This window comes from Mustelus asterias, chromosome 13 (assembly GCF_964213995.1).
Source record: "Mustelus asterias chromosome 13, sMusAst1.hap1.1, whole genome shotgun sequence".
Lineage (NCBI taxonomy): Eukaryota > Metazoa > Chordata > Chondrichthyes > Carcharhiniformes > Triakidae > Mustelus > Mustelus asterias.
Window position 1 is genome coordinate 52,739,708 of NC_135813.1, and position 24,271 is coordinate 52,763,978.

The 24,271-nt window shown below is 45.7% G+C and overlaps 1 protein-coding gene across 1 annotated transcript in view; it reads left to right on the forward strand.

Moving 5' to 3' along the window:
* Positions 1–24,271, forward strand: part of LOC144502618 (breakpoint cluster region protein) — a 632,965-nt gene that overhangs the window by 510,246 nt on the left and 98,448 nt on the right. Inside the window, exon 17 of the mRNA XM_078226759.1 lies at positions 6,517–6,582. Within this exon, the coding sequence (XP_078082885.1) occupies positions 6,517–6,582 (66 nt within the window). The remainder of the gene's footprint in view (positions 1–6,516; positions 6,583–24,271) is intronic.

A 24,271-nucleotide genomic window follows, 5' to 3' on the forward strand; every position in this document is an offset into this window, starting at 1 on the left:
ATAGATGGGAGGAGGTAGATGTTCTGAGGGAAGATGTATTAGCAATTTTGAAAAAGCTGAGGGTCGATAAGTCCCCTGGGCCAGATGAGATATAACCTAGGATTCTTTGGGAGGCAAGGGATGAGATTGCAGAGCCTTTGGCTTTGATCTTTGGGTCCTCACTGTCCACGGGGATAGTCACAGTAAGAAGTTTAACAACACCAGGTTAAAGTCCAACAGGTTTATTTGGTAGCAAAACCACACATGCTTTCGGAGCCTTAAGCTCCTTCTTCAGGTGAGTGGGAATTCTGTTCACAAACAGGGCATATAAAGACACAAACTCAATTTACAGAATAATGGTTGGAATGCGAATACTTACAGCTAATCAAGTGTTTAAGATACAAACAATGTGAGTGGAGAGAGCAACAAGACAAGCTAAAGAGATGTGCATTGTCTCCAGACAGGACAGCCAGTGAGACTCTGCAGGTCCAGGCAAGCTGTGGGATTACAGATAGTGTGACATGAACACAATATCCCGGTTGAGGCCGTCCTCATGTGTGCGGAACTTGGCTATCAGTTTCTGCTCAGCAACTCTGCGCCGTCGTGTGTCGTGAAGGCTGCCTTGGAGAACGCTTACCCGAGTATCAGAGGCCGATTGCCCGTGACCGCTGAAGTGCTCCCCAACAAGAAGAGAACAGTCTTGCCTGGTGATTGTCGAGCGGTGTTCATTCATCCGTTGTCACAGCGTCTGCATGGTTTCCCCATTGTACCATACCTCGGGACATCCTTTCCTGCAGCGTATTAGGTAGACAATGTTGGCCGAGTTGCAAGAGTATGTACCGTGTACCTGGTGGATGGTGTTCTCACGTGAGATGATGGCATCTGTGTCGATGATCCAGCACGTCTTGCAGAGGTTGCTGTGGCAGGGTTATGCGGTGTCGTGGTCACTGTTCTCCTGAAGGCTGGGTAGTTTGCTGCGGACAATAGTCTGTTTGAGGTTGTGCGGTTGCTTGAAGGCAAGAAGTGGGGGTGTGGGGATGGCCTTGGTGAGATGTTCATCTTCATCAATGACATGTTGAAGGCTCCGGAGGAGATGCCGTAGCTTCTCCACTCCGGGGAAGTATTGGATGACGAAGGGTACTCTGTCCACTGTGTCCCGTGTTTGTCTTCTGAGGAGGGCGGTGCGGTTTTTCGCTGTGGTGCGTCAGAACTGTCGATCGATGAGTCAAGCGCCATATCCTGTTCTTATGAGGGCATCTTTCAGCGTCTGGAGGTGTCTGTTGTGATCCTCCTCATCCAAGCAGATCCTGAGTATACGGAGGGCTTGTCCGTAGGGGATGGCTTCTTTAACGTGTTTAGTGTGGAAGCTGGAGAAGTGGAGCATCGTGAGGTTATCCGTGGGCTTGCAGTACAGTGAGGTGCTGAGGTGACCATCCTTAATGGCGATGCGTGTGTCCAAGAATGCAACCGATTCCGGAGAGTAGTCCATGGTGAGTCTGATGGTGGGATGGAACTTGTTGATGTCATCATATAGTTGTTTCAGTGATTGTTCACCATGAGTCCAAAGGAAGAAGATGTCATCGATGTATCTAGTGTATAGCATCGGTTGAAGGTCCTGTGCGGTGATGAAGTCTTGTTCGAACATCTCCACATCATGGGGATCTCCACATCATGGGGATAGTGCCAGAGGACTGGAGAGTGGCGAATGTTGTTCCTCTGTTCAAGAAAGGAAATAATTACCCTGGTAATTATAGGCTGGTTAGTCTTACTTCGGTGGTCGGTAAGTTAATGGAAAAGGTCCTGAGCGAAAGGATTTATGACCATTTGGAAAGATGCAGCTTAATCCGGGATAGTCAACACGGATTTGTGAAGGGTAAGTCTTGCCTCACAAATTTGATTGAATTCTTTGAGGAGGTAACTGAGTGTGTAGATGAAGGTAGAGCAGTTGATGTCGTATACATGGATTTTAGTAAGGCGTTTGATAAGGTTCCCCATGGTCGGCTCATGAAGAAAGTAAGGAGGTGTGGGATAGAGGGAAACTTGTCCGATTGGATAAGTAACTGGCTATCTCATAGAATGTGGAGATGCCGGCGTTGGACTGGGGTAAACACAGTAAGAAGTTTAACAACACCAGGTTAAAGTTCAACAGGTTTATTTGGTCGCAAAAGTCACAAGCATTCGGAGCCTAGAAGGAGCTTAAGGCTCCGAAAGCTTGTGGCTTTTGCTACCAAATAAACCTGTTGGACTTTAACCTGGTGTTGTTAAACTTCTTACTGTATCTCATAGAAGACAGAGGATGGTGATGGATGGAAAATTTACAGACTGGAGACCAGTTACCAGCGGTGTACCACAGGGATCAGTGTTGGGTCCTCTGCTATTTGTGATTCTTATCAATGACTTGGAGGAGGGGGCTGAAGGGTGGGTCAGTAAATTTGCTGATGACACCAAGATTGGTGGAGTAGTGGATGAGATGGAGGGCTGTTGTAGGCTGCAAAGAGACATTGATCGGATGCAGAGCTGGGCCGAAAAATGGCAGATGGAGTTTAACCCTGATAAGTGCGAGGTGATTCATTTTGGTAGGACAAATTTGAATGTGGATTACAGGATCAACGGCTGGGTTCTGAGGAATGTGGAGGAACAGAGAGATCTTGGGGTTCATATCCACAGATCTCTGAAGGTTGCCACTCAAGTGGATAGAGCCGTGAAGAAGGCCTACAGTGTGTTAGCGTTTATTAACGGGGGATTTGAGTTTATGCCGTGGGGTTATGTTGCAACTGTACAGGATCTTGGTGAGACCACATTTGGAATATTGTGTGCAGTTCTGGTCACCTCACTATAAGAAGGATGTGGAAGCGCTGGAAAGAGTGCAAAGGAGATTTACCAGATGCTGCCTGGTTTGGAGGGTAGGTCTTATGAGGAAAAGTTGAGGGAGCTAGGACTGTTCTCTTTAGAGCGGAGGAGGATGAGAGGCAACTTGATAGAGGTTAATAAGATGATGAGGGGGATAGATAGAGTGGACGTTCAGAGACTCCTCGGGTGGATGTAGCTGTTACTAGGGGGCATAACTATAAAGTTCATGGTGGGAAATATAGGAGGGATGTCCAAGGTAGGTTCTTTACTTAGAGAGTGGTTGGGGTGTGGAATGGACTGCCTGCTGTGATAGTGGAGTCGGACACTTTTGGAACTTTCAAGCGGTGATTGGATAGGCACATGGAGCACACCAGAATGATAGGGAGTGGGATAGCTTGATCTTGGTTTCGGAAAAGGTTCGGCACAACAACGAGGGCCGAAGGGCCTGTACTGTGCTGTACTGTTCTATGTTCTGTTCTAATCACCTGAGAACTCATTTTTAGTGTGGAAGCAAGTCATCCTTAACTCCGAGGGACTGTCTAAGCGATGAAGAAAGGATTAGCTTTCTTTCTGGGGTCTGGGTAAAAGTTTTTTTTATGCTACTAAGGGATTAAGCAGGAGATTTTCAAAAGAAAATTTTAAAAATTGGGTTTTTATACATGGGAATTTTATTATTATCCAGTCTGTATCATGACATTTTAACTTTTTAGAACTTTATTTAAAGTCCATATGGCTTCTGAAGTCTGCCCAGGGTGGATACTGCATGGGCATGAAATTGTATAGAGGTATTAAGGGGCCATGGGAAGTGGGTGGGGGGGAGTATCTTGACTTGGTATGGGAGATGTTATGATGTGACCATTGGGTTGAGTGAGTGGCAAAAGGTTACGAAGGATGAAGATGCATTGGCCTAAAATCTTGTAACATAGCTGGAACACTGCCAGAGAACCAAAGTGGGCTTTGTAACCCCCTGCGCAGCAATCAGCCACATCTGTGGCCAGCAATGATCTGCCTCCCAGGTTAGAAGGTACTACTCTGTCCCATCTACCCTCTCCCCACCCCACTGGAGTGAAAATCACAATATTCGGGACCTTTCTTCCACGGAGGGTGGGGTGAGTTTTGACAGTTCTGATTCGAGCAACTACCTTGTAAGCAAAAATCCAGACCTTGAAGAAAAACTTGTATTTCTATAGCACCTTTCATAACATACATCCCAGATCAATTTCCAGCGCATGTTGTACTTTAAAGTACAGAACAAAGAACAATACAGCACAGGAACAGGCCCTTCGGCCCTCCAAGCCCATGCCGTTCCCTGGTCCAAACTCGACCATTCTTTTGTATCCCTCCATTCCCACTCCGTTCATGTGGCTATCTAGATAAGTCTTAAACGTTCCCAGTGTGTCTGCCTCCACCACCTTGCCCGGCAGCGCATTCCAGGCCCCCACCACCCTCTGTGTAAAATTCGTCCTTCTGATATCCGTGTTAAACCTCCCCCCCTCACCTTGAACCCATGACCCCTCGTGAACGTCACCACTGACCTGGGAAAAAGCTTCCCACTGTTCACCCTATCCATGCCTTTCATAATTTTATACACCTCTATTAGGTCACCCCTCCGGCTTTCCACTGAGAACTACCCCAGTTTACCCAATCTCTCCTCATAACTAAGTCCTTCCATACCAGGCAACATCCTGGTAAACCTCCTCTGCACTCTCTCTAAAGCCTTCACGTCCTTCTGGTAGTGTGGCGACCAGAACTGGGCGCAGTATTCCAAATGCGGCTGAACCAACGTTCTATACAACTGCAACATCAGACCCCAACTTTTATACTCTATGCCCCATCCTATAAAGGCAAGCATGCCATATGCCTTATTCACTACCTTCTCCACCTGTGACGTCACCTTCAAGGATCTGTGGACTTGCACACCCAGGTCCCTCTGCGTATCTACACCCTTTATGGTTCTGCCATTTATCGTATAGCTCCCCCCATGTTAGTTCTACCAAAATGCATCACTTCACATTTATCAGGATTGAACTCCATCTGCCATTTCTTTGCCCAAATTTCCAGCCTATCTATATCCTTCTGTAGCCCCTGACAATGTTCCTCACTATCTGCAAGTCCAGCCATTTTCGTGTCGTCCGCAAACTTACTGATCACCCCAGTTACACCTTCTTCCAGATCGTTTATATAAATCACAAACAGCAGAGGTCCCAATACAGAGCCCTGCGGAACACCACTAGTCACAGGCATCCAGCCGGAAAAAGACCCTTCCACTACCACCCTCTGCCTTCTGTGACCAAGCCAGTTCTCCACCCATCTAGCCACCTCCCCCTTTATCCATATCACATACAGGAAATGTGTTGACCAATTTGTGCACAGTAAGCTCGCACAAACAGCAATATGATAACCAGACAATCTGTTTTAATGATGTTGGCTGAAGGATGAATATTTGCCAACAAAACCCCACTGCTGTTCTTCAAAATAGTCTTTTGTAACCCCTTGAGGGGACATACTTGGTTAATGAGAGAGATCCCAAAAAGAAGTCATGGTCAGGGGTCAGAAACAGGTTCCAATTAAGTTAAGAAAAAGAGAGGAGCAGAGAAAGATGCTTCAATTCTAAAAAAAGGCTGTAGGGAGCAAACTACATGAAGTGCCCTTCACTCTGGAATCCAGGACAATGCTTTTTTAAAAGGCAAGATTGAAATCCTGCAAGGTGAGCTGTTGTTGAAGTCGTCTGTGTTGGAGCAAAGTTGGAGGGAATTCCAAAGCAAGTTCTTAAAAGGGGGAGATTGGAAACCCTCATGAGAGAAGCAAAGTTTCAGTGAGGTTGGTTGATTCACAATGTTACAGACATCTGAGTTGGTTATTGGGAAATCCACGGAATCTGTTTTGGTCACATTTGTTGTTTAGTGTGATGTGTTCAGCCATAGTCAGGAATCTATCGACTTGTCTTGAAAATATTCAGACTCTGCTTCCACCACCTTTTGAGGAAGAGAGTTCCAAAGATTCTCAGTCCACTGAGAGAAAAGAATTCTCCTTATCTCTGTCCTTGTTTTTAAACAGTGGCTCCTAGTACTAGATTCTCCAACAAGAAGAAACATTCTCTCCACCTCGACATTGTCAAGAACCCTCAGGATTTTATATTTTTCAATCAGGTTGCCTCTGACTCTTCTAAACTGCAGCAGATACAATGCTAGCCTGTCCAACTGTTCTCATAAGACAACGTGCCGATTCCAGGTATTATTCTAGTAAAAGCTGCCGGGCTACCCATCTGTTGTAGAACTCCCACTGCTGCAGTTAAAATATCAGCAGCGGTGGGATAAACCACTTAAGTGGCCAATAATTGGCCACAGTAGGACCTTGAGGCCGAAGAGTATTCAGACCACCTGATGCCTCCACTGTTCCCACCCCCAATAAAATGGGAGACAGGTTGAGCGGGCAGATAGACAGCCATGCACTGCATTTTACGACTCCCCACCTGGCTTCAAACTTGTCGGTGGGAGAGGCCATAAAATTCCACTCTATGTGAATAGTCTTTCAATGACAATCATATTGCTGGTCAGAGTGTGACTCCACAAAATCAGTACTAAACTCTGCAGCTAATAACTCAGAGCTGGAAGCCGAACTTAAGTCTGAATGCATATTTGTAACTTATACTTTTAGTTTGTAATCAGTAAAACTTTTTGTTTTCAGCTGGAGCCACAAGCATTACAGGACAAGGACAAGGACTGGCAGAGAACTGTCATAGCAATGAACGTGGTATGTTACTGTGTTAAGCTGTAAGTAGTAGCACTGAGATAATGCATGATTCTTTTCTATTGATATCTAAATTTACGTGTGTGGTGAGGTTGTGTTAAGAAACAGACTGATAAATTAAAAGAAAATGATCAAAAAGTAATCTCACTTGACAAATGGAATGCTGGTCTGTTTATTGCCAGTATTTATTGCCTATCTTTAATTAACCTTAAGAAGATGATGTTGAGCCAACTTCTTGGCCGCTGGAGTCTACGTGGTGTAGGTGCACCCACAGTGCTGTTTTGGATGGAGTTCCATGATTTTGACCCAGGAACAGTGAAGGAACGGCCGATATAGTTCCAAGTAAGAATGGTGTGTGGCTTATTGGAGACCTTGCAGGTGGTAATGTTCCCATGTGCCTGCTGCCTTTGTTCTAGATGGTATAAGTCATGGGTTTGGAAGGTACTTTTGGAAGAGCCTTGGTGACATTGGCTGAGGGGTGAACTTATAGAGGTCTATAACATAATGAGGGGCATGGATCAGCTAGATAGTCAATATCTTTTCCCAAAGGGAGGGTAATCTAAAACTAGAGGGCATAGGTTTAAGATGAGAGTGGAGAGATACAAAAGTGTCCAGAGGGGCAATTTTTTCACACACAGGATGGTGAGTGTCTGGAACAAGTTGCCAGAGGTAGTAGTAAAGGTGAGTACAATTTTGTCTTTTAAAAACTATTTAGACAATTACATGGGTAAGATGGGTATAGAGGGATATGGGCCAAATGCAGTCAATTGGGACTAGCTTAGGGGTTTAAAAAAGAAGGGTGACATGGACAAGTTGGGCCGAAAGGCCTGTTTCCATGCTGTAAACCTCTATGACTCGATGAGTCAATGGATGGGAGGCTGGTTTGTGTGATGGACCCTTTGTAGTTTTTTACAGTCTTGGGCAGAGCAGGAGCCATACCAAGCTGTGATACAACCAGAAAGAATGCTTTCTATGGTGCAACTGTAAATGTTGGTGGGAGTTGGAGTGGACATGCCAAATTTCCTTAGTCTTCTGAGAAAGTATTTTAATTTGATTTGATTTGATTTATTATTGTCACATCCGTTCATAGAGAAGGAAATGAGAGAGTGCAGAATGTAGTCTTACAGTCACAGCTAGGGTGTAGAGAAAGATCAGCTTAATGCAAAGTACAAAAATCAACTTAGTGCAAGGTAGAAAGATCAACTTAACGTAGAGGCGTTGGTGGGCTTTTTTTAACTATAGTGGTGGCATGAGGGGACCAGGACAGGTTGTTGGTGATCTGGACACCTAAAAACTTGAAGCTCTCAACCATTTCTACTTCGTCCCCATTGATGTAGACAGGGGCATGTTCTCCACTATGGTTCCCGAAGTCAATGACAATCTCCTTTGTTTTGTTGACATTGAAGGCGAGATTATTGTTGTGGCACCAACTTTGGACACTAAGGGGGAATTTAGCATGGCCAATCCACCTAACCTGCACATTTTTGGACTGTGGGAGGAAATCGGAGCACCTGGAGGAAACCCACGCATACACGGGCAGAATGTGAAAACTCCACACAGACAGTCCCCAAGGCCAGAATCAAACCCGGGTTCTTGACACTGTGAGGCAGCTGTGCTAATTGTGTCATCATGCTGCCTGCACAGTGGCACAGTGGTTAGCACTGCTGCCTCACAGCACCAGGGACCCAGGTTCGATTCCTGGTTTGGGTCACTGACTGTGTGAAGTTTGCACATTCTCCCCGTGTCTGCGTGGGTTTCTTCTGGGTGCTCCAGTTTCCTCCCACACTCCAAAGATGTGCGGGTTAGGTGGATTGGCTATGCTAAATTTCTCCTCAGTTTCAGGGAGATTAGCAGGGTATATGCATGGGGTTATGGGGATAGGGCCTGGGTGGGATTATGGTTGGTGCAAACTCGATGGGCCGAATGGCCTCCTGCTGCACTGTAGGATTCTATGATTCTCTAGTTCTTGAATCATCAGCTAATGGTAACAGCTTTTCTAATGGAGCCCAAGAACCCATATACTATGTTAATTAATTTCTCAGTAAGAAGTCTCACAACACCAGGTTAAAGTCCAACAGGTTTATTTGGTAGCAAAAGCCACTAGCTTTCGGAGCGCTGCTCCTTCGTCAGGTAAGTGGGAGTTCTGTTCACAAACAGGGTATATAAAGACACAAACTCAATTTACAAGATAATGGTTGGAATGCGAGTCTTTACAGGTAATCAAGTCTTAAAGGTACAGACAATGTGAGTGGAGAGAGGGTTAAGCACAGGTTAAAGAGGTTTGTATTGTCTCCAGCCAGGACAGTTAGTGAGATTTTGCAAGCCCAGGCAAGTCATGGGGGTTACAGATAGTGTGACATGAACCCAAGATCCCAGTTGAGGCCGTCCTCATGTGTGCGGAACTTGGCTATCAGTCTCTACTCAGCGACTCTGCGTTGTCGTATGTCGTGAAAGCTGCCTTGGAGAACGCTTACCCGAAGATCAGAGGCCGAATGCTCGATTAATTTCTCAACATATCTTTCCACCCTGAAACAGCAATGCACATCGACACACACACACACACCCCCCCCCCCCCCCCCCCCCCCCCCCGCCATCCCTGTGTTCCTGCAAACTCTAGAACAGTGTCATTGGACTGAATTTTCACTGAGTCGGGATAACTTTAAAAATGGCAGGTCTCAATTCCCAGGCTGCCTGATTTTCAGGAGCTCTATAAAAGGTGCAGGTTAAATCCTGTCAAAAGTCGCACCCGACACTGTTGACCTGACTGACTACATTGTGGAGCTAGGCATGTCCTATTCTTCCACAATTTTCATGCCGAAGGAGCAGGAGGAGGCCATTCAGCCCATTGAGCCTGTTCCAGTGTTCGATATGATTATGGCTGATCATTCACTTCAATGCTTTTTTCCCACACTATCCCTATATCCCTTTGCGTCATTGGCATTTAGAAATCAATCTCTAGGTCAAACATATTCAATGACTGAGTTTTCACGGCCTTCTGGGTTAGAGAATTCCAAAGATTCACCATCCTCTTGATGAGTAAAGCAAGGAGGAAATCCTTAGATTACAGGACAATGTAGATAGGCGGTCAGATGGGCAAAACAGTGGCAAATGGAATTTAACCCTGAAAAGTGTGAGGTGTTGCATTTTGGGAGAACTAACAAATACACAATGAATGGTAGGACGCTAGCAAGTACAGAGGACCAGAGGGACCTTGGGGTGCAAGTCCAAAGATCCCTGAAGGACAGGTAGATAAGGTGGTTGAGAAGGCATATGGCCTTTATTAGTCAAGACATAGAATAGCAGAACAGGGGGGTTATGATGGAACTGTATGAAGTGCTCATCAGGCCACAGCTAGAGTACTGTGTGCAGTTCTCGTCACCACACTATAGGAACAATGTGATTGCACTAGAAAGGTTGCAGAGGAGATTCACCAGGATGTTACCCAGCTGGAGCGTTTCAGCTATGAAGAGACTCATTGGCTGGGTTTGTTCTCCTGAGAACAGAGAAGGCTGAGGGGAGACCTCATCAAGGAGTACAAAATCATGAGGGATATAGATAGGGCAGAGAGGAAGGAACTTTACCCCTTAGTGATGGGGTCAATAACCAGGGGACATAGCTTTAAGGTAAAGGGTCTAGAAATTTAGAGGGGATTTGAGGAAAATCTTTTCACCCAGAGGGTGGTGAAAAGCTGGAACTCACAGCATGAAAGAGTGGTAGAGGCGGGTGATGATCACTTGAAATACCATAGGACACAAGGCTATGGACCAAATTGCTGGAAAATGGGATTAGAATAGATGTGTCTGATGGTCGGTACAAACATAATTGACTGAAGGACCTTTTTCATAAAACTCCAATGACTCTATCAAAACCATTCTCATATTGGTCCTAAATGGCTTCTCCCTTATTTTGAAATTGTGCCCCGGGTTCTGGACTCCACTGCCTGGGGAAACATACCACCTGTATCTACCCTGTGTATCCCTTTTAGTATTTTGTAGGTTTCAATGAAAACATGTGTCATTCTTCGAAACTCTGAATACAGGTCCAGTTTAGCCAATTTCTCCTCATATGACAGTCCTGCCAGCTCTGGAAAAAGTCTAGAGAGCTGTGAGAAGGATGCAGAGATCTGTCAATGTGATTTGGACAAGTTGAATGAATGGGCAAATGAATGGTAGATGCAGTAAAATGTGGATAAATGTGAGGTTATCCACTTTGGTAGTAAAAACTGGAAGACGAATTACTATGTGAATGGCCATAAATTAGGAGAGGGGAATGTGCAACGAGACCTGGGTGTTCTTGTGCACCAGTCAATGAAGGGAAGCATGCAGATGCAGCAGGCAGTAAAAAAGGCAAATGGTACACAAAGAACAAAGAAAAGTACAGCACAGGAACAGGCACTTCGGCCCTCCAAGCCTGCGTCGATCATGATGCCTGCCTAAACTAAAACCCTATGCAGTTACGAAATCCACATCCTTCCATTCCCATCCTATTCATGTATTCATCTAGTTGCCCCTTAAATAACACTATCGTACCTGCTCCCACCACCCCCCCGGGCAGTGCATTCCAGACATTCACCACCCTCCGTGTAAAAAGCTTGCCTTGCACATCTCCCCATGCACCTAAGTTTTCCCCACGCACCTTAAACCTATGTCCCCTCGCACTTGACTTTTCTACCCTAGGAAAGAGCATCTGACTACCCACTCTGTCCATGCCACTCATAATCTTGTAAACCTCTATCAGGTCACCCCTCAACCTCCATCGTTCCAGTGAAAACAAACCGTGTTTATCCAACCTCTCCTCATAGCTAATACCCTCCAGACCAGGCAACATCCTGGTAAACTTCTTCTGTACCCTCTCCAAAGCATCCGCATCCTTCGGGTAGTGTGGCAACCAGAATTGTAAACAATATTCTAAATGAGGCCTCACTAAGGTTCTATGCAGCTGCAGCATGACATGCGAATTTTTATACTCAATGCCCCGACCAATGAAGGCAAGCATGCCGTATGCTTTCTTGACTACCTTGTCCACCTGCGTTGTCACTTTCAGTGATCGCTGGACATGTACGTCCATATCTCTCTGCCTGTCAATACACCTAAGCGTTCTACCATTTACTGTATAATTCCTACATGCATTGGACCTTCCAAAATGCATTATTTCACACTCATCTGGATTAAATTCTGTCTGCCATTTCTCCGCCCAAGTCTCCAACCGGTCTATACCTTGCTGTATCCACTGACAATCCTCTTCACTATCCGCAATTCCACCAATTTTTGTGTCGTCTACGAACTTACTAATCAGACCAGCTACATTTTCCTCCAAATCATTTATATATACTATGAAAACAAAGGTCCCAGAACTGATCTCTATGGAACACTGCTAGTCACAGCCTTCCATTCAGAAAAGCACCCCATTACTGCTACCCTCTGTCTTCTGTGGCCAAGCCAGTTCTGTATCCATCTTGCTAGCTCTCCTGTAATCCCATGTGACTTCACCTTTTGTACCAGTCTACCATGAGGTACCTTGTCAGAGGTACTGACAACATCCATCCCCTTTCTCTCATCTATCATCTTCGTCACTTCCTCGAAAAACTCGATCAAGTTAGCGGGGCACGACCTCCCCTTCCCAAAACCATGCTGTCTATCACTAATAGATCCATTTGTTTCCAAATGTGAGTAAATCTTGTCCCTAAGAATCTTTTCCAATAATTTCCCTATGTAAGGCTCACCAGCCTATAATTTCCTGAATTATCCTCAGTTAATGGTAGGGAGCTGGGGAGAGTTATAGAACAAAGAGATCGAGGGGTACAGGTTCATAGGTCCTTGAAAGTGGACAGAGTGGTGAAGAAAGCATTTGTGATGCTTGGTTTCATTGGTCAGAACATTGAATACAGGAGTTGCACAAGACATTGGTAAGGCCACACTTGGAATACTGTACACAGTTCTGGTCACCCTATTATAGAAAGGATATTGTTAAAGTAGAAAGAGTGCAGAAAAGATTTACTAGGATGCTACCAGGACTTGATAGTTTGAGTTATAAGGAGAGGCTGGATCGACTGAGACTTTTTTCCCTGGAGCGTAGGAGGCTGAGGGGTGATCTTATAGAGGTCTATAAAATAATGAGGGGCATAGATCAGCTAGATAGTCAATATCTTTCCCCAAAGATAGGTGAGTCTAAAACTAGAGGGCATAGGTTTAAGGCGAGAGGGGAGAAATACAAAAGGGTCGAGAGGGGCATTTTTTTCACACAGAGGGTGGTGAGTGTCTGGAACAAGCTGCCAGAGGTAGTAGTACAGATGGGTACAATTTTATCTTTTAGAAAGCGTTTAGACAGTTACATGGGTAAGATGGGTATAAAGGGATATGGGCCAAACGCGGGCAATTGGGATTAATTTAGTGGTTAAAAAAAGGGGCGGCATGGACAAGTTGGGCCGAAGTGCCTGTTTCCATGCTGTAAACCTCTATGACTCTATCCCTGCTGACTTCTTAAAAATGAACCAACATTGGCTGTCCTCTGGAACTTCATCTGTAGCCAATGAGGATACAAAGATTTCTGTCAAGGCTCCAGCAATTTCCGGCCTTGCCACCCTCAGTATTCTGGGGTAGATCCCCTCAGGCCCTGGGGACTTATCTACTTTAATGCTTTTTAAGATGCCCAATACCACCACCTTTTTGATATCGACATGACCCAGAATAGCTACACACCCGACCCTAGGCTCCTCATCCATCAAGTCCCTCTCTTGGTGAATACTGAGGCAAAGTATTCATTTAGTATCTCGCCCATTTCCTCTGGTTCCATGCATAGATTCCCTCCACTATCCTTGAGTGGGCCAACCCTTTCCCTGGTTACCCTCTTGCTCTTTACATACATATAAAATGCCTTAGGATTTTCCTTAACCTTATTTGCCAAGAACTTTCCATGACCCCTTTTAGCCCTCCTAACTCCTTCCTCTAGTTCCTTCCTACGTTCTTTATATTCTTCAAAGGCTTCATCTGTCCTAAGCCTTTTAGACCTTATGAATGCTTCCTTTTTCTTTTTGACAAGGTCATAATATCCCTCGTTATCCAGGGTTCCTGATACTTGCCACACTTATCATTCATCCTCGCATGTACATGCCGGAACTTCAATCAACTGACATTTGAAAGACTCCCACATGTCAGATGTTGATTTACCCTCAAATAGCCTCCCCTAATCGGCACTTTCCAGATCCTGCCTAATGTTGTTGTAGTCTTCCCCCAATTTAACACCTTCGCCCGAGGTCCACTCTTGTCCTTTATTATTACTGTTCCAGAAATGCTCTCCTACTGAAACTTCGATCACCTGGCCGGGCTCATTCTCTGATACCAGATCTAATATGGCTCCTTCCTGAGTTGGGCTATTTACACACTATTTCAAGAAACCCTCCTGGACGCCCCTTACAAATTCTGCCCCATCCAAGTCCCAGCAGTAAGTGAATCCCAGTCAATATAGGGAAAGTTAAAATCACCCACCGTAACAGCCCTGTTGTTTTTGCATTTTTCCAAAATCTGTCTGCATATCTGCTCCTCTATCTCTCGCTGACTGTTGGGAGGTCTGTAATAAACCCCCAACATTGTGACTGCACCCTTCCTATTCCTGAGCTCAACCCATATTGCCTTTTTGCCTGAACCCTCTGAGGTGTCCTCCCTCAGTACAGCTGTGATATTCTCCTTAGTAAGAGTTTTAACAACACCAGGTTAAAGTCCAACAGGTTTATTTGGTAGCAAATCCACATCATGACTACCATTGACACCGCAAACTCCACATCATATTCTCCTCAACCAGTAATGCAACTCCCCACCCCTTTTACATCCCCGTCTATCTTGCCTGAAGCATCTAAATCCTGGAATGCTGAGCTGCCAATCCTGTCCCTCTTTCAACCAAGTCTCTGTAATAGCAACAACACCATTAGTTCCAAATACTAATCCAAGCTCTAAGTTCATCTGTCTTGCCTGTTATACTCCTCGCGTTGAAACAAATGCACTTCAGACCACCAGCCCCACTATGTTTAACGACTACTCCCTGCCTGCGCTTCCTCTTAATCTTACTGGCCTTAGTCTGTAGCTCTCAGTTATTTCTCCTGCTGACCTACTGCTCTGGTTTCCACTCCCCACCATACTAGTTTAAACCCTCCCAAGCGACTCTAGTAAATCTACCTGCCAGGATATTGGTGCCCCTCCAGTTTAGGTGTATCCCGTCCTCCATCTGTCCCGGAAGAGATCCCAATGATCAAGATATCTGAACCCCTCCCTCCTACACCAGCTCTTTAGCCACATGTTTAGTTGCACTATCTTCCTATTCCTAGCCTCACTGGCACGTGGCACAGGAAGTAATCCTGAGATTACAACCCGAGGGGTCTTCTTTTTTAACTTACTACCTAACTCTCTGAACTCCCCTTGCAGGATCTCTTCCTGCCTATGTCGTCAGTACCAATGTGTACCACGACCTCTGGCTGTCACCCTCCCCTTTAAAAATATCCCATGCCCGTTCAGAGACATCCTTGGCCCTGGCACCAGGGAGGCAACATACCATCCTGGAGTCTCTTTCCCGGCCACAGAAACGCTTGTCTGCGCCCCTGACTATAGAGTCCCCTATAACTATCGGTACTGCAACTAGGTATGTTGGCCTTCATGGAATCATACAGTGCAGAAGAGGCTCTTCAGCCCATCGAGTCTGCACTGACACGTGTGAAACACCTGACCTCCCATCTAATCCCAGTCCATAGCCTTCACACTGCCTTGTGTGCCCTCGTGACTGACCTTTCAACTTGTCCATGTCCCTCATAATCTTGTACACCTCGATCAGGTCGCCCCTCAGTCGTCGCTGCTGCAATGAAAAGACCCCAAACCTATCCAACCTCTCTTCATAAATCAAATGTTGCATCCCAGGCAGCATCCTGGTGAATCTCCTCTGTGCCCCCTACAGTCCAATCGCATACAGTGAAACTTGGTGAAATTACCATAACCAGGGGAAACTGAAGGGTTTAAAAGTAGATACGTCCCCTGGACCTGATGGCCTACACCCTATGGTGTTAAAGGAGGTCATGATGTGGAGATGTGTTAACCTGGTGTTGTGAGACTTCTTACTGTGTTAAAGGAGGTGACAGCAGAGATAGTGGATGCATTAGTTATGATATTCCAAAATACCCTCGATTCCAGAAAGGTATCTGGGACTGGAAAATTGCTAATGTGACACACTTATTCAAGAAAGGAGAGGCAAAAAGTGAGAAACTATACACCAGTCAGCTTAACCTCTGTGGTGGGAAAGTTGCTGGAGTCAATTAAGGAGGAGGTGACTGAGCATCTGGAAAAGCAAAGCTCAATTCACCAGCGTCAGCCCAGATTGGTGACGGGCAAGTCTTGGTTGGCAAACCTACTAGAATTCTTTGATGATGTAACAAGCCAGGTAGATGTGATCCACCTGGACTTTCAGAAGGCATTTCATAAGGTGTCACAAGAATCTGATCCAGAAGATTAGATCCCAAGGGGTTGGGGGAAGAGTAGTGGCCCGGATTGAGGATTGGCTGACTGATAGAAAGCAGAGGGTTGGGATAAATGGGTCCTTCCCCAGTTGGCAATCTGTAACTAGTGGGGTCCCACAGGGTTCAGTTCTTGGACCACAACTATTTACAATTTGCATCAATGATCTACAAGCAGGGACAGAGTGTAACATAGCAAAATTTGCTGACGACACGAAAATAGGTGGGAAAGCAGGCTGTGATGAGGAAATAAAAATTTACAAGTGAATATTGACAGCTAGGAGGATGGGCCAGAATCTGGCAGATGGACTTTAATGTGAATAAATGCAAGGTTATCCATTTTGGCCAGAAAATTAAAAGGGCAAATTACTATTTAAATAGGAAACGGATTCAAAGGGCGTCTGTGCAGAGGAATCTAGGTGTTCTTGTTCATGAGTCTCAGAAAGTGGGTATACAGGTTAAGAATATTATAAGGAAGACAAATGGAATCTTGGCATTTGTTGCAAAGGGTCTAGAGTATAAAAATAGAAAAGTGTAAGGCATTGGTGAGACCACACTTGGAGTATTGTGCTCAGTTTTGGTCACCTTCTTTGGGGAAGGATTTGGTGGCGCTGGAGGCAGTTCAGAAGAGGTTGACGAGATTGATTCTGGGTTTGAAGGGGGTGTCATGTGAGAAATTGTTGAGTAGCTTGGGCTTGTATTTGCTGGAGTACAAAAGAATGGGGGAGATTTGATTGAGGCATAGAAAATACTCAACAGGATTAATAAAGTAAATGTTAACCAAATGTTCCCCCTCCTAGAACAGTCTAGGACGAGAGGCCATAGTTGTAGAGTAAGAGGGGGGGATGTTCCAAGAGAGACGAGGAGAAGCTACTTCTCACAGAGGGTTGTGAATCTATGGAACTCACCGCCCCAGAGTGCAGTGGATGCAGAATCAGTCAATGGATTCAGGAAAAAGGTCGATAAATATTTGATCAAAAGCGGGATAATGGGCTGTGGGGGGGAAAGGCAGGGAAGGGGAGTTAGGATGAGATGGAGATCAGCTATGATCATATAGAATGCCGGAGCAGGGCTGAATTGCCTACTAGCTCCTAATTCCTATGTTCTTATGTTCCTACCCTTCCTACAATATGGCGACCAGAACTGCACACACTACTCTCTCTGTGGCCTCACCAAAGTTCTACACAACCCCAACATAACTTCCCTGCTTTTGTAATCTATGTCTCGATTGATAAAGGCAAGTGTTCCATATGCCTTTTATACTACCCTTCTAATATGCCCTTCCGTTTTCAGAGATCTATGGATAAACGTAGAACATAGAACAGTACAGCACAGTACAGGCCCTTCGGCCCACGATGTTGTGCCGAACCTTTTCCGAAACCAAGATCAAGCTATCCCACTCCCTATCATTCTAGTGTGCTCCATGTGCCTATCCAATAACCGTTTGAAAGTTCCTAAAGTGCCTGACTCCACTATCACAGCAGGTAGTCCATTCCACACCCCAACCACTCTCTGAGTAAAGAACCTACCTCATACATCCCTCCTATATCTTCCACCACGAACCTTATAGTTATGCCCCCCAGTAACAGCTACATCCACCCGAGGAAATAGTCTCTGAACATCCACTCTATCTATCCCCCTCATCATCTTATAAACCTCTATTAAGTCACCTCTCAACCACCTCCGCTCTAAAGAGAAAAGCCCTAGCTCCCTCAACCTTTCCTCATAAGACCTACCCTCCAAACCAGGCAGCATCCTGGTAAATCTCCTTTGCACTCTTTCCAGTGCTTCCACATCCTTATAGTGAGGTGACCAGAACTGCACACAATATTCCACATGTGGTCTCACCAAGGTCCTGTACAGTTGCAGCATAACCCCATGGCTCTTAAACTCAAACCCCCTGTTAATAAATGCTAACACACTATAGGCCTTCTTCACGGCTCTATCCACTTGAGTGGCAACCTTCAGAGATCTATGGATATGAACCCCAAGATCCCTCTGTTCCTCCACATTCCTCAGAACCCTCCTTTGACCCTGTAATCTGCATTCAAATTTGTCCTACCAAAATGAATCACCTCGCACTTATCAGGGTTAAACTCCATTTGCCATTTTTCGGCCCAGCTCTGCATCCTATCAATGTCTCTTTGCAGCCTACAACAGCCCTCCACCTCATCCACTACTCCACCAATCTTGGTGTCATCCGCAAATTTACTGATCCACCCTTCAGCCCCCTCCTCCAAGTCATTTATAAAAATCACAAATAGCAGAGACCCAGCACTGATCCTTGTGGTACACTGCTGGTAACTGGTCTCCAGTCTGAAAATTTTCCATCCACCACCATCTCTGTCTTCTATGAGATAGCCAGTTTCTTATCCAATCGGCCAAATTTCCCTCTATCCCACACCTCCTTACTTTCTTCATGAGCCGACCATGGGGACCCTTATCAAACGCCTTACTAAAATCCATGTATATGACATCAACTGCTCTACCTTCATCGACACACTTAGTTACCTCCTCAAAAAAATTCAATCAAATTTGTGAGGCAAGACTTACCCTTCACAAATCCGTGTTGACTATCTCGGATTAAGCTGCATCTTTCTAAATGGTCGTAAGTCATAGAATCATAGAAACCCTACAGTGCAGAAGGAGGCCATTCGGCCCATCGAGTCTGCACCGACCACAATCCCACCCAGGCCCTACCCCCACATATTTTACCCGCTAATCCCTCTAACCTACGCATCCCAGGACTCTAAGGGGCAATTTTTTTAACCTGGCCAATCAACCTAACCCGCACATCTTTGGATTGTGGGAGGAAACCGGAGCACCCGGAGGAAACCCACGCAGACACGAGGAGAATGTGCAAACTCCACACAGACAGTGACCCGAGCCGGGAATCGAACCCGGGACCCTGGAGCTGTGAAGCAGCAGTGCTAACCACTGTGCTACCGTGCCGCCCTATCCCTCAGGACCTTTTCCACTAACTTACTGTCCACCGAAGTAAGACTAACCGGCCTATAATTACCAGGGTCATTCCTATTTCCTTTCTTGAACAGAGGAACAACATTCACCACTCTCCAGTCCTCTGGCACTATCCCCGTGGACAGTGAGGACCCAAAGATCAAAGCCAAAGGTTCTGCAATCTCATCCCTTGCCTCCCAAAGAATCCTAGGATATATCTCATCTGGCCCAGGGGACTCATCGACCTTCAGGTTTTTCAAAATTGCTAATACATCTTCCCTCAGAACATCTGCCTCGTCCAGTCTATCAGCCTGTATCACACTCTCATCCTCAAAAACATGGCCCCTCTCCTTGGTGAACACTGAAGAAAAGTATTCATTCATCGCCTCTCCTATCTCCTCTGACTCCATGCACAAGTTCCCACTGCTGTCCTTGACCGGCCCTAACCTCACCCTGGTCATTCTTTTATTCCTCACATAAGAGTAAAAAGCCTTGGGGTTTTCCTTGATCCAACCCGCCAAGGATTTCCCATGCCCCTTCCTAAGGGGGCTAAGACAATGTCAGTGCTTAACACGCTAAGGTCCCTTTGTTCCAGAGAACTTCCTGGTGTCATGCCATTCATTGCACACTACCTTGTCAAATTACTCCTTCCAAAGTGTATCACCTCACACTTTTAAAGGTTGAATTCTGTCACTTATCTGCCATTTGACCATCCTGTCTATATCTTCTTGTAATCCAAGACACTCAACTTCACTGTTAACCAGCCGGCCAATCTTTGTTACATCCACAAACTTACTAATACTAGCCCCCACATAGTCATCTATGTCATTTATATAAATGGTGAATAATAGGGGACCCAGCACAGATCCCTGTGGTGTGCCACTCAACACTGGCTTCTGTCATCACCCTCTGTCTGCTACCAATTGAGCCAATTTTGAATCCACTTTAAAGTACTCTGTATTCCATGTGCATTTACCTTCTTTACAAGTCTCCCATATGGGACCTTGTCAAAGGTTTTGCTGAAATCCATATAATCTTCAACAACTGCGCTACCCTCATCTACACACCTGGTCAACTCCTCAAAAACTTTAATCCAATTTGTTAGGCATGCCCTCCCTTGGACAAAGCCATGCTGACTATCCCTAATCAAACTTGCCTCTCCAAGTGGAGATAGATGCTCTCCTTCAGAATTTTCTCCAATAGTTTCCGTAGCACTGGCATGGTCTGTAGTTACCTGGCTCATCTCTACAACCCAACTTAAATAGCGGAACCACATTAGCTATTCTCCAGTCCTCTGACACCTCCCCTGTGGCCAGATAGGAATTAAAAATTTGGGTCAGAGCCCCTGGAGTCTCCTCCCTTCCCTCCCACAGAAGCCTGGGACACAATTCATTGGGACCGGGAGATCTGCCCACTTTTAAGCCTGCCAACACCTCCAATACCTTCCAGGGGCAGCACAGTCGCACAGTGGTTAGCACTGCTGCTTCACAGCTCCAGGGACCTGGGTTCGATTCCTGGCTTGGGTCACTGTCTGTGTGGAGTTTGCACATTCTCCTCGTGTCTGCGTGGGTTTTCTCCGGGTGCTCCGGTTTCCTCCCACAGTCTAAAGATGTGCGGGTTAGGTTAATTGGCCATGCTAAAAATTGCCCCTTAGAGTCCTGAGATGCGTAGGTTAGAGGGATTAGCGGGTAAATATGTAGGGATATGGGGGTAGGGCCTGGGTGGGATTGTAGTCGGTGCAGACTCGATGGGCCGAATGGCCTCCTTCTGCACTGTAGGGTTTCTATACCTTGTTCTTCCCTATGTCAGTTTGCTCAGAAAGCTCACAGTCTCCCTGAATTCCATACCTTCATCCCCATTCTCTTGGGTGAAGGAGATTCAATTACGGGAGCAAGAATGTCTTGCTCCAATTATACAGAGCCTTGGTGAGGCCACACCTGGAATATTGGGTGCACTTTTGGACTCCTTATCTGTGGAAGGATGTTCTTGCTTCAGAGGGAACGCAGAGAAGGTTTAGAACATAGAACATTACAGCGCAGTACAGGCCCTTCGGCTCTCAATGTTGCGCCGACCTGTGAAACCAATCTAAAGCCCATCTAACCTACACTATTCCAATATCATCCATATGTTTATCCAATGACCATTTAAATGCCCTGAATGTTGGCGAATCCACTACTGTTGCAGGCAGGGCATTCCACGCCCTTACTTCTTTCTGAGTAAAGAACCTACCTCTGACATCTGTCCTATATCCATCACCCCTCAATTCAAAGCTATGCCCCCTTGTGCTAGCCATCACTATCCAAGGAAAAAGGCTCTCACTGTCCACCCTATCTAATCCTCTGATCATCTTATATGCCTCTATTAAGTCACCTCTTCACCTTCTTCTCTCTAACGAAAACAGCCTCAAGTCCCTCAGCCTTTCCTCATAAGACCTTCCCACCATACCAGGCAACATCCTGGTAAATCTTCTCTGCACCCTTTCCAATGCTTCCACATCCTTCCTATAATGCAGCGACCAGAACTGTACGCAGTACTCCCAAGTGCGGCCGCACCAGAGTTTTGTACAGCTCCAACATGACCTCCTAGCTCCGAACCTCAATCCCTCTACCAATAAAAGCTAACACACTGTACGCCTTCTTAACAACCCTATCAACCTGGGTGCCAACTTTCAGGGATCTATGCACATGGACACCGAGATCTCTCTGCTCATCCACACTACCAAGTATCTTACCATTAGCCCAGTACTCTATATTCCTGTTACTCCTTCCAAAGTGAATCACCTCACACTTTTCCTCATTAAACTCCATTTGCCACCTCTCAGCTCAGCTCTGCAGCTAATTATGTCCCTTTGTAACCTGCAACATCCTTCCGCACTGTCCACAACTCCACCGACTTTAGTTTCATCCGCAAATTTACTAACCCATCCTTCTGCGCCCTCATCCAGGTCATTTATAAAAATGACAAACAGCAGTGGCCCCAAAACAGATCCTTGCGGTACACCACTAGAAACTGAACTCCAGGATGAACATTTCCCATCAACCACCACTGTCTGTCTTCTTACAGCTAGCCAATTTCTGATCCAAACCGCTAAATCACCCTCAATCCCATGCCTCCGTATCTTCTGCAATAGCTTGCCGTGGGGAACCTTATCAAACACTTTACTGAAATCCATATACACCACATCAACTGCTTTACCCTTATCCACCTCTTTGGTCACCTTCTCAAAGAACTCAATGAGGTTTGTGAGGCACGACCTACCCTTCACAAAACTGTGGTTGACTATCCCTAATCAAATAGTTCCTTTCTAGATGATTATAAATCCTATCTCTTATAATTCTTTCCAAAACCTTTCCCACAACAGAAGTAAGGCTCACTGGTCTATAATTACCAGGGTTGTCTCTACTCCCCTTCTTGAACAAGGGGACAACATTTGCTATCCTCCAGTCTTCTGGCACTCTTCCATTTCCACTCCATCTGACGAAGGAGCAGCGCTCCAAAAGCTAATGGTATTTGCTACCAAATAAACCTGTTGGACTTTAACCTGGTGTTGTTAAAACTCTTACTGTGTTCGCCCCAGTCCAACGCCGGCATCTCCACATCAAGCCTGGATTGAGTGGCATGCCTTATGAGGGTAGGCTGAGGGAGCTCGGTCTTTTCTCCTTGGAGAGACGTAGGATGAGAGGAGACCTAATAGAGGTATATAAGATGTTGAGAGGCATAGATCGGGTGGACTCTAAGAGGCTTTTTCCCAGGATGGAAATGGCTGCTACGAGAGGACACAGGTTTAAGGTGCTGGGGGGGTAGGTACAGGGGAAATGTTAAGGGAAAGTTTTTCACACAGAGGGTGGTGGGTGAGTGGAATTGGCTGCCGTCAGTGGTGGTGGAGGCAAACTCAATGGGGTCTTTTAAGAGACTCCTGGATGAGTACATGGGACATAATAGGATGGAGGGTTATAGGTAGGCCTAAAAGGTAGGGAGGGATATGTTCGGCACAACTTGTTTGGCCGAAGGGCCCGTTTTGTGCTGTAGTTTTTCTATGTTTCTAAGGTTATCTCGGATTGCAACAGGATCTTGATCAATTGGACTAGTGGACTGACGAATAGCAGATGGAGTTTAATTTAGATGAATGCGAAGTGATGCAGATTGAACCAGGACAGGACTCACTCAGTTAATGGTAGGGCATTGGGGAGAGTTACAGAACAAAGAGATCTAGGGGTACATGTTCATAGCTCCTTGAAAGTGGAGTCACAGGTGGACAGAGTGGTGAAGAAGACATTCAGCATGCTGAATATTGGAATATTGAATACAGGAGTTGGAGCGCCTTGTTGAAGTTGTACAAGACATTGGTAAGGCCACACTTGGACTACTGTGTGGTCACCCTATTATAGGAAGGATATAATTAAAGTAGAAAGAGTGCAAAATGATGTACAAGGATGCTACCGGGACTTGATGGTTTGACTTATAAGGAGAGGCTGGATAGACTGGGACTTTTTTCTCTGGAGCATAGAAGGCTGAGGGGTGATCTTATAGAGATCTAAAAAATAATGAGGGGCATAGATCAGCCAGATAGTCAATATCTTTTCCCAAAGGTAGGGGAGTCTAGAACTAGAGGGCAGAGGTTTAAGGTGAGAGGCGAGAGATACAAAAGAGTCTAGAGGGGCAATTTTTTCACACAGAGGGTGGTGAGTGTCTGGAAAAAGCTGCCAGAGGTAGTAGTAGAGGTGGGTACAATATTGCCTTTTAAAAAGCTTTTAGACAGTTACATGGTTAAGATAAGTATAGAGGGATATGGGCCAAATGTGGGCAATTGAGACGAGCTTAGACGTTTAAAAAAAAAATGGTGGCATGGACAAGTTGGGCCGAAGGGCCTATTTCCATGCTGCAAACCTCTATGACTCTATGTTTGACCAATTTATTAGAGTTCTTTGAAGGAGTAGCATGTCTGAATTTTCATCACAAGTGCAGGTAGTGGGAGTCAGGAAAATGTATGGCTTGGCAAGCCTGCCATGGAAGAATGTACCTGCGAAGGCATGATCTTCATTGCTGTGGGGTGAGTGGGTGCTGGAGTCACGCCAGCCAATCCAGGGAAGAGGTGCAAGGCAGTCCCAGGGGCAGAGGTGATTTGTTTAAAAAGTTCACCTTGGTACTCCAGGGCTTTCTTCCAGTTAAAATACAAACACAAAGGCAACCCTACCACCCCACTCCACTACCCCTGTGCTGCCCACACACAGTCTCATTGCCACA